At 47.8% G+C, this 12,639-nt stretch overlaps 1 protein-coding gene across 1 annotated transcript; it reads left to right on the top strand.

The window, feature by feature from the left end:
- Positions 1-589: 589 nt before the first annotated feature.
- Positions 590-12,284, top strand: MARCO (macrophage receptor with collagenous structure). The gene is made up of 15 exons (XM_075029370.1): positions 590-803; positions 1,872-1,973; positions 2,362-2,592; positions 2,961-2,996; positions 4,232-4,276; positions 4,644-4,751; positions 6,068-6,179; positions 6,299-6,339; positions 6,903-7,001; positions 7,097-7,150; positions 8,202-8,246; positions 8,395-8,493; positions 9,695-9,736; positions 10,076-10,252; positions 10,569-12,284. Exons 1-15 carry the CDS (start codon positions 689-691, stop codon positions 10,697-10,699), a joined length of 1,437 nt encoding a protein of 478 aa, XP_074885471.1. The 5' UTR covers positions 590-688; the 3' UTR covers positions 10,700-12,284.
- The last annotated feature ends 355 nt before the right edge of the window (positions 12,285-12,639 follow it).

Genomic DNA, 12,639 nt, shown 5'->3' with positions numbered 1-12,639 from the left:
CGTGGGTGCGGAGGGCTCTGCCCGGCACCTACCGGCGGCTCTCGCCTGGCGGCTCGGGTAAGTGGCTTCGCTTTGCAAAATCAAAATCAACCCCGGCACAAACGCAGACGCCAAAAGAGCAAATGTCACGGCGAGGTCTGCTGGCGTGAGTTTTACAGGATGTGAAGAAAGAAGCGGTGAGGTGGAGGAACTGCGTCTGTGGGTATGGAAAATGGGTCAGGGAGGAAGCAGGGGCTGGAGAGAGCCTCGGCAAGGAGGCTGAAAGCGTCTCTTCTCCATTACACCCCAAACCCATTTAGGCTTCAGCATCCCCCATGAACCTGGGATCTTGGCTACGTGAGGAGGTTTACTTGTGTTAGGAGGGAAATGGCCACCTCATCCCCAACCCCACTAAAGTGCAGAGATGTTGAATAACTCCGGGTTGAACCTCTTGCAGGATCCTGCCCGAGGCTCCGTGGACTCGGTGTCCCCAGGCGAGCACATAAGAACAGCTGAACATCTTAGCTGTGGGATTTTTTGAGGAACTGCTCAAATTACCACATCAAAGTTCTCACAAGTCTATAAAAACTGAACAGATAGCAAAAACATATCAGAAAGCATATCAAATCCGGATGCAGATAGGAAGTCCCTTCAGTTCTTCATTGTCCATAATCTGACAAGGCTTTAGGTTAGCCACAAGAAATTTGTCATGAAAATTAAAGACAGATACAGGGAAGATGGAAATTCAAGTAATACGAACACTTTCAGTATTTCAGACCAGATTGGGTTTCCCTCAGCTGCTACCACAACCTTTGAGATAAGTGGTAAGATTTCTTTTTATTAAATGGATTGATATGGATTTTATCTAGTCTATGAAGAAAGCAGCACATAAAAATGAAATATTACATTTATGCTGCATATTAAATGCTTTTTACAGTGATTTTGCTAGTAAATTAACTGCCATTTAAAAAAAGAAGTATGTGAAAATGTCCTTTCTAGCCAAAAGCTGATGCTGAGCATCAGAAAAAATCAGGCTTTTTCCTGTTTTAGAAAATGCCTAATTTCACTGAGTAGAACTTTCATGTCTTAATAGTTAAGATCTGAACTGAGATCCAGTAAAAAAAAGTAAGTTTATGAATTTTTAGCTGAATATAAATACTTCATTGCTGACTATACCATTCTATTGTAAAACTAATTAAATCATTGTACTCTTTTAAAACTAAGACTTTAAACTCCTGATTACAGTAACTTGAAAAAAACTCAATTAAGTGTAACTTACTGAATGTCTGAAATAGTTATTAATGCTTCTGAAATACTTTTTTCTCCCTAAAGGCCAAAATTCGACAAAGCAGTTTATTTCTTTTACACTTGCTGGTGACGATTTCTTTTAAATGTTACAACTTGTTTTCATTTGTTCTGCAGTTCAGTTTATTATTGATTTTTCATTTGTTTTGATGTGTACATGCATCACTTGGAATCGCATGTATGCGGTGCTCTGGATGGAGAGGGCATGTGCTTTGAGCACCCCTCTTTGAATGGCAGCCTGGCGCAACTAAAAGCGATGGAAACAGTGAGTTTATTGATGCAGAAAGGAGAGAGCTCCCACATTGATACTGTTATAGACCGGATTAAGTCTTGATGCAAGTGAGCTGGTTAAATTGCCTAAGGACAAGTTGGCCAAGTGAATTGCAGTGCAGAGCCCAGGTGAGAGGAGGGCACCCATCCTGCCTTGCCTGCAGGACCTGGCAGTCTCGCAGAGAGACCTCGCTGCTCCCCGTCGCTGGAAAGCACGGCTCATTTATTGTCGCCAAGCCTGAAATGGCTGGAAGCGAGCAGCGTTTGCAGTAGCAGAGATGTGAGAGGATGTCTACCCTACTTCTGTTGGTTTTTAGAGCCTCGAAGCCAAAGAAAGCCATCCACATGCTGTGCTCAGGCGACCCTCGGCATCTACCTGCTGCTGCTGACGGCCGGCCAGGGGCTGCTGGCGTACAAAGGTAACGCTGCAACCTTACTGCGGGCTTGACGTCAAAAGACAGCTTTGCTGGGTGCCCTCGGGGGACATGGGCGAGTGGGGATGAGCACGTAGATAGGAAACCTCTGAGGGAACACAGACGCTCCTCCGCACACCGCAAGTCAAAGCGTCCGCTGCAGGAAACCATTCCCCCACCCTGGATATGTGCTTTGCATTTGCAAAAGCACTCCTGGCTGCACCCCTGGCTGCAGCAAGGACCGGCACAGGAAAATCACCTCCCCAGGTCAAACAGTGGTGAAGTTTAACCCCGGGTGTCATCCATGGGTGCTGAGGAGCCGCTCTGACGAACGGGCATTTCCCAGCCGGATCAGGCAGGGAGTATTCACTGCATGGACCTTTTGTTTCCTCAGTGTTTAAGATGCAGAAAGAGCTATTGAAACTTCAGGAACTAAATACCTCCTATACAGAAGAGAATATGGAAAGCTCCTTTACCAACAAACTGTTTTCGGAGACAAACTCTGTAGAGGAGTACATGGGACATGAAGAAAACTGGAGGAGAAGCTTAGAAGAGGAAATCACCATAATTAAAAGCAGTAATGCAAACCTGATGATGATGATGAACAACATCACCCTGGTTGCAGGTATGGCTCTATTTCTCCATGCTGGCTGTACAGTGGGGAGAGCTGGATCCTCTGCACCACTGGCAAATCTGAGCCAAAAACCTAGTTCAGATGAACAAATATCTAGGGCAAGATTTGGTCTTCCTGTCAGCTAGTGATACCCCAGTGCCTGGGCTTGGACACTCGCTCCAGACGCCCTGGCCGGGGAGCTGGACACACCTGGAGAAGCTGGAGCACAGCCCTGTGCAGCCCCCCTGGATCCCACTGCAGCTGCACACACGGCTCTGGGCTGTGCCTTCAGCCCAGACCTCAAGCCTATCAACCCCATACTGGTATGTTCCTGACTGAGTGCTGGCTACTGAAAAATGTCCATTAAATATTTATTTCAGGGCCTCCTGGACGCAAAGGAGATCCCGGTCCACCAGGTATGTTGGTAAATGAGCTGTCAGCAACTTTCCCTCTTTTCCTCTTTCTCTTTTTTTCCCCTAAGAGACCTGAAGTGTGGATTTGGGATTTCAGTCTCTAGACCCAGATCCTACCCGATGTGCAGACACTCAGTGCCTTGGCCATGAGGAGACCTGCTGCACCTTTTCACTGACCCCCTGGGAGCCTCAGCTTGCCCAAGTGCTCCCACAGAGGTCAGTGGCCACTATGGAGAAGCATTTTGGCTCTGCCTCCTCACTGCTACCCCACCAGAAAAGCTCAGGGGTGATGGAGGAACTGCACCTGGTCATTATCTGCAATAGCCATCCCAAATCTCCATGTGAGACAAGAGAGGACCGGTGAGGGTGTTTGTGTGCATCCAACGACCAGCGGATAGCTGAGCTTTCTGCCCCAGACACAGCAAGTCCTGCTGTCCAACTCATTCCAGGACAACTCAAGAAGACGTCCCCAGTCCCTGCTCTATAGGGCCCCAGCTGAACAGCGTGTGTAACAAACAGTGACAGATTTGGGACCTTGCCCACGACCGCACAGACTCAGGAATGAGCTGGGTGCAAGGGGTCCCCTCCACAGCCGTGCACAACCTGCTGCCCTGGGAACTTGGGGGTTTGGGGTAGAACTACACCCGCTGCAGGAGATAAATGTCTCTAGACTGTGAGGATGCAGCAAGTCCTAATCTAATGTTGGCTTTGAGCAGAGGTTGAACTAGGCAATGTCCAGAGAAACCAGAGTTTCTATGATCCTATGATGATGATCTAAGATACAACCCTTGTTAGGTCAGGTCTGTATCTCATCCATCCCTAGTTCTTGGCTACACTGATGAGCTTTTCCGAAGAAAAAAAAATTAATACGTTTTTTAAAAATCATGTTTTCATATCTTCCTGGCTGCACTTACAACATTGAAACAGCACCTCCCGCCAAGCACCGTTATTATACATCAGAGCCCAATAGTTCAGTGCTTTTTCAGGAAAGATCTCCTCAAAGGCCCCCACGAGCTGGGCTTGGCTGGAGGACAGCTGGCCCCTGCCCAGCCACGCACTCAGCCGAGCTCCACGGACTTTACTCAAGCGGTTGTGCTGGTCCCTGCCAGCAGAAGATTGGCCTCAGTGGTGACTGAAGGCGCGTGCACAAAGGATGATTAAAAAATTCATCTCTTCTTCTTAGCCATTACTGCAAATAGATGACGTGTGTCAGCTGATATATGTATTTTACATCTCAGGGCTACAGGGACCACCGGGGACAAAGGGAGACCGAGGAATCCAAGGTAAGGCTTTTCTGACACCTGAATTACTTCTGTGGATGAACATAAAGTGGCTTTATGGATGATTTTATGGGCAATCTTGTCCTCAGTCAAGGTGTAAGTCAGTAGGAATGTCATTGGAGTTGAAGGAAATAAGCCTATGTAGAACTAATATGAACAAAAGCAAAACTTAGCTGGAAAAAATCTTATTATAAAAGTCAATGTGCACCGGTCACCGTGGGCCCGCTCCCCACTGCCACCCACACCACTCTCAAGTACACGGAGAGCAGAGTTTGGTTCATGCCCGCAGCTGAGTGGCCTGGCCTGCTGCTGGCATTCACTAGACACAACACCCGATGAAGTGTTAAGAAAAGTGGTGTTGTCCTTGCAGGCTTACATGGACTGCAGGGTGCGAAAGGGAGCAAAGGAGATCCCGGTCCTGCTGGCCCAAGTGGTGAACCAGGAGTGAGAGGAGCAAAAGGAGAGATGGGGATTGCAGGTAAGACTTCTTCCCTATCTCAACATTTTTAAGATTCTTCCATGTATTCCTGTTTAAACTCATTCTACTTAAAACACCAGAAGAAGTCTTCATAGGTCAAATACTTCATAAAAATCCAGGCAGCCCTGAGCATGGCTCGCCAGTCAATGAAGGAGGCGGATGGACAGGACACTCGACCTGATCTGAAGGGATTTCATTTCGTGTCATGCTCCAGCAAAGCCCCCAAAGGAGGGCTGGGGGAAGGGACGTGCAAAATGTTGACTGCACCATGGAAGTCTCTTTATAGAATGACCTTTGTCTAACGAAAGCCACAGGTATTCAATTATCAGCCTATCCCAGATTAAAGCAGCGTTGTTTGCAGTAGGATCTTCATGGTATAAAATAATAATATAATTTATATGCACAAGTATGTGGATGTTAGTCCTCACTTTAGTAAAACCTGTTTCTGAGAACTTTATATATTATATAAGCCTGACTTTTATACACCTTAAGTAGAAGAGTTACACACCACGTTTCTCCAATATAACGTGCATTAGTGGGCATCTCCTGGACAGCTGTTATTCAGTGGTCTTACATGGGCTGCACCCAGAGAGGAAAGGCTGAAAGCAGGATAGCAAAGGAAAGCAGAGGATGTGTGTGGTGCAGACCAGGGACGACAGCTGGACAGGTTGATTAGAGCTTCCTCAGATCTTCCCTCAGATCCCACATGCTCCAGTGCGCTCATTAGCACAAGTTGCTCCAGAAGAGAAAAGTGAAAGTAGGAGGAGTACCAAAAGGCGAGGACTTGGGGATAATTATGGAGCAGAAAGATGAAGGGGATGTCAGTCTTTAAATGAGGCACTTGCAAATAATTCAGGTCTTTTGGAGCATGCTGATCACCTGTTCAGAGAAGAGAAGGCTAAGGGGAGATGCGGCATTTCCCTGGAAGCACAGGAGTGGAATACGCTGTCCTCCATCTCTGCTGTGGCTAGGAGAGGGGAAGGGTTCAGACTGCAGTAAGGGATATTTAACTAGAGAAGAAAACATTCTAGTGGTACGGATCATTTGGGGAATAGAATGGGGAGGTGTCATGGCACCACTGCAAGTCTTTAACAGTAGGTCAGACAAACATCTGGCCAGACGGTCTGGCAGACAGACTCTTGAGGTGCCATCCAGCCCTGTCCTCCTATAGCTTTATGGGAATACCACTGAATGGCAAATGCAGGTGTGAGGCCAAGCTCTGCTACTGGTGCAGCTAGACGGAGGTGCTCCACCAGCTGCAGAGACAATGAATGAGTATTTTTGAACTCATACACATGTGCTGTGCTGTTTGATAGGTCTCCAAGGACAGAAAGGCGAACCAGGCAAGAAGGGAGACCCTGGGCCCCGTGGACCCATGGGTCCTCAGGGGCAGCAGGGAGTCCCAGGACTGCCGGGTTTCAATGGTAGGTGCAGAGGACACAGAGCAACCCACCGTCAGCGCATGCGTGCCATGACGGAGGGCTGCCCTAGCTGAAGCGTTTGGCTAAGCCTCGTTAGCACTGACGCCAGGATGTCATTACAGGTAGCACGGGGGAGCCTGGACGTCCTGGGCAGAAAGGAGAGGCAGGTAAGGAGTACAGAAGGTGCAGTTTCTTCTAGAGATATGAGACCAATCTCTTTTAGATGGTGCTTCATGGTGAGGAAAACTTCAGTCAGGCTAGATCCCAGCATGGGTAAGAGAAGATGATTAGACGAAGAAACCATGCCAATGTTGTGCAAACCCATCCCGCAGCCTCGGCTGTCTCATCTGGACCCTGCTCACTGTGCGGGAGAAGGAGAGGGAAAGAAGGGTCCTGTACTGTGGAGGGCCATGTCCTCCTTCCTTGTGTGTACACACACAAGGGCAGAAATTGGCTGCTCTTTCAGGAAAGCATTTGTGCCTCTCAAGGCTGACAGTCTGCAAGGACCTGGGTCCATACAGCCTTTCGCTGCAGACCATGCCTCACTGCACCGCTAAGATCAGCACTGCCAGGGGAGTATTGCAATTCGGAGAGACCCAGCGTTCGTTTTGCCTTCATAGGGTTAGCTCAATCTGCGCAGTGCAGGGGCTGGTGATTGAGCTATCTTTCTTTTTTTCTCCTTCCTATGTTGTGTTGCATTTCACATGTGCTGCTTTTGCTCAACCTCAAGGCGTAACTGGGCAACGTGGACCTGTAGGAATTCCTGGCCTTGAGGGCAGACCTGGTCAGAAAGGGGAGAAGGGGGACCACGGGCTCAATGGAACTCCAGGTACAACGTTACGCAAACCCATAGCTCACTGACCTCCTCCTCTGCCCTCGCTTTGTGTGATGGCTTCGCCCTTACTGATTTGGTTTTAATCGTAGGAGTACCAGGCATTGCAGGACTCAGAGGTGAAAAGGGAGACAGAGGAGTAACAGGTAAAGGAGAATAAAACAGGTTTGGGGTCAACAACATGCATCATGCAGACACTGGAAAGGGATCTGAAACAGCAAGGAGGAGATTTGTTGAGTCCTGTTCTTGGAGTCCCAATACAACCCAGGATGCCATGGTGGGCCTGGGCCTCTTCCAGACTGCGGGGAGGGTAGCTACTCACTGGGCGGGTTCTGTCAACCACCTGTAACAGGCATGAGGAGGTGATGTTGCCTGCATTCTTGTATAAATAGAAAACACACAAACAAAGCAGCAGTTTAAGATAAACCAGACAACAACCTCTCTACCTTGGAGCTAAAGACAATTTTACTGGCTGTAAATCTGATGGGGAAGAGTATTCACTAGCAACCATCTGTCCTGGCCTCCTCTGTAGTGTTGCAGGAAGAGATATCTTCAGAGGTCAACTTAAAGCACATAACCCAGGCCTTTTCTTTGACCTTCCATCTGAAGAAGGCCACCTCTCTGTCCCAGACACCCAAACGATAGGGTGGCATTCTGCAGTACAAGCCTATTCTGGTGTATTTCTCTTGAATCAACCTTCTTAACCCTGAATTTATATAGTGCACACAACCTCTCATCTCCATCAGGAGGTGACAAAGGTCCAAGTGCTGCACTATTCTGCATTCATTGATACCTGGGTGATAGGGATGGGAGTCACCTGGCCCAACATTAAGTGGTTGCATATGTCTGATGCACCTAAATTTACATGTCTAGGCTCTCTATAGGGTCAGTGAACACCCACCTGAAGGGAGGGTCTCTATCCCATCAGTGGAGTTTAGGATATGAAATAAATGACCAGAAGTTGATCTACTTCAGGAGAAGATGATTCTTCACTGCATGTATTTTCTTTACCGACGAGGTCTGCACTGAGTATAATGGGAAATAAGACACCCACTTCAGAAATAGATGCCTATAGTGTAGCCAGCTAAACTAGATGAGTTGAAATCCATCATAAATTCTAGTTTGCATAAGCTTTTATAAATGTATAAATATCTGTCATATTTTTGTTTGTTTGTTTTTTTGTTTTGATGATCTTAGGTGTTCCAGGGCAAAAGGGAGAAAAGGGAGACCAGGGCCTGCCAGGTAAACCCTTGTTCGACAGCATGACTTACTCTGATGATGCAAAGAACTTTAAATGCCATGTTCCACTTCTCCGCGTCAATGTGGAATGCTCATCACTTACTTTCCTTGGGAAGAGACAAAGGCAATGACTTTCTTGCTTTCCACCCAGGCAGCCCAGGCATAACTGGTCAAAAAGGAAGCAAGGGTGATCATGGCGGTCAGGGTCCAAAAGGAGAACCAGGAGTAAAAGGAGCCAAGGGAAGCCTTGGTAAGGCTGTTTGCCACGGGGTCTGTGGAGCTGAGGGTGCATTTGGGTTTGGGACTGTACATCACAGACTGGCACAAGCTGCTCTGGGGCACGTTTACAGAGCTCATTTGGAGGAGCTCAACAGACAGAGCAGTCTTCCCAAAAGATGAATGTGCAGAGTGTCACATTTACACCTTGGGAGGTGTGCTAAAAGACATGCAAGTAAACAGCTGCATTAGATTTTCTCAAATCCCTGGTCTTACAGAAAACTGGAACAATCCATGTTGCTCTTCTGCTTAGTACAGAGACATCTTGCAGCATACCATGCTGCTGAGATAAATCCCATGTAAACGTAGTAGTCAGGAACACAGAATTGGAAACACCAGGGCTATTTAACTATGCCTTGCTAATTGTAGGACACAAAAATAGTTCAACAGGGCCAACACTACAGCTACTCTGCATCCTTACCCCCAACAGGCCACAAGAAGCAACCAGTGTTCCAGATGCTTTTTCTTTTAATTATTCACACAGAACAGTATGAGAGTCCTCAGAAATAAAATAAACTAGAGCCCATGTGGGACCCCTTCATGCACTCCTCTGCTGGAGCTTTGCCTCTGGAGAAGGGGAAAAGTGTACCTGGGGTGACCCCAGGTTAGGGACTGCCCTCTGGGTGGGTCTGATCTCCTGGTCCCCAGAAGGAGACAGCAATGTGTGCTTTGTGGAGGCAGCTTTTGCGGGAAGAGCCCACTGGGTTTTTTCAAACACCCCTGCTGTCAAGACCAGGATGCTACCCAGAAATGTGGAGGGCTGTTGGGAGTGGCTTTCTGCTGTCCCACGGCAGCACCTGAAGAGCAAACCCCATGATGTAGATCTTCCTGCAAGTACTGTGGGAGATACCATGCCAGCTTCTGGAGACCCAAAAGGCCACCAGAGATGTCATTTTACAGGTAGTAGTGGGAATAAGACACATTTCCCACAAGTGAGTGCATGGGATTTTGCAAGTGGTCCTTTTCTTGGGTCACATGTTAGGAAGACTTTGGTGTATGTTATCCTACTTTTCTTGCCATGTTTTTTTTACATACCCTTAGTCACTTCAGGGGGTCCATTTCACAGGGGGATGGAGCCCTCATATCTCTGCCTCACCCAATTATTCAGAAAAAGTTAATAACTGGATTTTCCCCCAAACAGCTGTCAAATATTTGCTTTTTTTCATTTGGAACAGGTCCCCCAGGAATGAAAGGGAGCAAAGGTGAAAGGGGAGAAGGTACTGGACTCTTATTTCTTCTTCTCTCACTTGCTTTCTGGCACCAAAGCCATTTGAGGTCCAACGTCCCCTCCTGCGCACACTGGTTAACCCACAGCATGGCTACCAATACCGAGGGGTCCATGCTCAGAGCTGCAGCCTGGTGTCTCCAGACCCAGGAGAGGGCCTTCATTTGTTCAGATTTGAGCTACCAGTAACTTCTGGTCCCATGCTGGCTACAGCCATGGAGATGGGAATATTTGTCCAGTTTGGGCAGTCACTGCTTCTGTCTTTCAATGTGCTTTTTTCCTCATGCCTGTATGACCAGTAGAGTTATTTTCTTCTCCCCTGAACTGCCAGGCAACTTCAATCCTTTTGTACGAATTGCGGAAGGGGGCAGGAGGGGCCGCGTGGAAATCTTTCACCAAGGGTCCTGGGGAACAATATGTGATGATGGCTGGAGCACCCAAGATGCCAGCGTGGTCTGCCGAATGCTGGGATATAGACGTGCAATCGCCGCCTTCACAGCCACAGCAGGTGAGTCCACAACAGCCTTCCACCTCCCCAGGCCTGGCACGGGAGGTTGCGCACACTCAGAAAGCACTTCAGCAAGGTCCTCTACATGAGCAAAGAGGTTCTCCTCAAATGGGCAGCTCATTCCCCTTGGGATGAGGGAGCTGCGTGTCAAGTGCTGCTTGAACTGTGCCCAAAGGCTTGATTTCCAACAAGCCAACCGTGCAACCCAACGCATGCCTGCTATCCACAGGGTGCTCTTTAGAAAAAAATGCACGTTCCTCTTTCTTTTGTCCAACAGTTTTTTGTTTGTCTGTTTGTTTTAATTCATCTCCCAAAGGCACTGGACAAATTTGGCTTGATGACGTGAATTGCAGAGGGAATGAAGATTCAATTTTTGACTGTCCAAAGCCCGACTGGGGTGTGAACAACTGCTCCCACAGCGAGGATGCTGGCGTGGAGTGCATTTGATGGGACACAGAGGCTGCCCTGGGAGCCGCTGCCCGCCTCTGCTCTCTATGGAGTTCTTCCTCATAACGCGAACCCAATTTCATCAGGTTGTGCTTATAGTCTCTTTACCAGGTCGTAAAAACATTGACAGAGAAAGCTGAATTTTCCATAAATTGGTAACGGTTGCAGGACCCACAGGTAACCTGAAACATTCCAGCTATCACAAAACAACTGGAGCTCAGGCACGTGAGCCAGTTCACAGCTTTTCCAGTTAGCTGACATCAGCTCATCTGCCGTAGCTCACATGTGTGTGACCTCTAAGTCCACGGGGGAGGAGAGATGGTCCACTTCAGCTTAGTGCAGTAAGAGACAACAGGATCAGGGTGCAGAAACGGGCAGTTGCTGCAGCTGCGCTGGCAAGTCCATCTTCATCACAGTACAGTTGTGAATCCGAGCCTAAAACCCCCAGTGAGGTGCCTACACCCAAGACAGCAGATGCTCAGAAATCATCAGATGATCTCTCTGGCATGCAAATATAAATGCTCTCCAGAAACAATGCTGATCACAGGTTAAAGTGCAAAAATAAGTGCCTGGGATCTAGGTGTGGTGCTACCCTGGTTTAGCACAGACCTTGGTTTTGACCTCGGCCAAGTCCCCTGCCTTCTCTGTCAGTGTTTCCTAACCTGTCCCCAGGAGCAATACCCCTTACCTTATCTGATGTATAAAGCTAAGTGTTTCATACCTTTAGAAATTAGATGCTCCAGTAAAGCAAAGGGATGACAAATAAAAGCAATTTAACTTCCAGAATGAAAATATGGACCCTAAACCAAAGGCTTCTACTTAAATGAAAGTCTTATATGTGTCTGAGATAACAACTGAAAGGCTTCTTTTTATGGCCTAAATCTTCCCCTTTTCCACCAGCACGGGGCATTCGGCAGGTGACAAGCAGCCTGTGTACACGTAGCTGAGCACATCACAACAACCTGCTTGCAGATATTTGATTTAAAATGTCAGAAATACGTGTAAGTGACCCCACATCTCTGCCGAATGTTAGACATAATTACATTTGTCTACACAGCTTCAAAACTTGCTTTTAGTGCTTAGAAATCCAGATATAAGTGGAAAAACCAAGCAGTGCTGGTAAGAGCAGCAGGCGATGGGACATCCAGGGCCGATGTGAGTGAGAAGACCCAGCACCGTGCAGGGTGCAACAGTGCAGTCTGCAACAAAGCTCATCACCATTTTGAACCAGAGGAAATGTTTATTACGGGGTCTCAGGCCTCAGGAAGGAAGTCTGGAAAATCCCAGGAGTTTTCCACTACCCACTCTGATGCCTTTGACAGCAGGAAAATGAAGAGAGACACTTGTCATTCCCGGCTCTGGTTTGGAGGACACAAGGAGCACCTGCCACAAACCACGGGTGAAACCTGCTGAATTGACAACTGTTTCAAAGCTGGTGGAAGCAGACAGCGGCTCATCTGCATGAGAACAGACAAAAGCATACCGTTCTGGTAGGGAGCCCCACCAGCACTAGCAGCACACTGAGTACCGGCACTTGGGCTTACACAGCTATCTGCAGGGCTCCCACGGACAGTGCTGAGCCTGCGCGGGTTCCTTTCATCTTTTTTTGTGTGGCAGTATGTAAATAAAGCATTTCCACTGTCTGGAAGTAAAGGATTTACAAGCTGTATTCATGTTTTGATACATTAGCACGTGGTGCTTATACTCCCACTTTCTCACTTTCCTTCCTAACAGGGTACGTTCCTCGCCGTTTTTCAGGCTAAATGCTGAGACATTTGATTTTTTTATCCAGCAAAACTGCCACCGAAGGGAAAGTCACCATGTCCCCAGTGATGACCCTTTGGCTGGACTTAAATCCCCATAAATCTCCTTTTTGGAGAATGGGCATGCAGAAAATAGCAGCTGTGCCAGGATTAAGTTCAGGGCACCAGCGGTTAGAT

This window comes from Buteo buteo, chromosome 5 (assembly GCF_964188355.1).
Source record: "Buteo buteo chromosome 5, bButBut1.hap1.1, whole genome shotgun sequence".
Taxonomy (NCBI): domain Eukaryota; kingdom Metazoa; phylum Chordata; class Aves; order Accipitriformes; family Accipitridae; genus Buteo; species Buteo buteo.
This window is presented reverse-complemented; position numbering and strand designations above follow the sequence as displayed.

What these genes read in the sequence shown, in the direction of transcription:
- MARCO (XM_075029370.1), top strand. Translation starts at nt 689, where the DNA reads ATGAAAATTAAAGACAGATACAGGGAAGATGGAAATTCAAGTAATACG. An exon ending in CACAACCTTTGAGATAAGTG is followed by an intron (nt 804 to 1,871) that starts GTAAGATTTCTT and finishes GTTGGTTTTTAG; the next exon opens with AGCCTCGAAGCCAAAGAAAG. An exon ending in AGGAGATCCCGGTCCACCAG is followed by an intron (nt 2,997 to 4,231) that starts GTATGTTGGTAA and finishes TTTACATCTCAG; the next exon opens with GGCTACAGGGACCACCGGGG.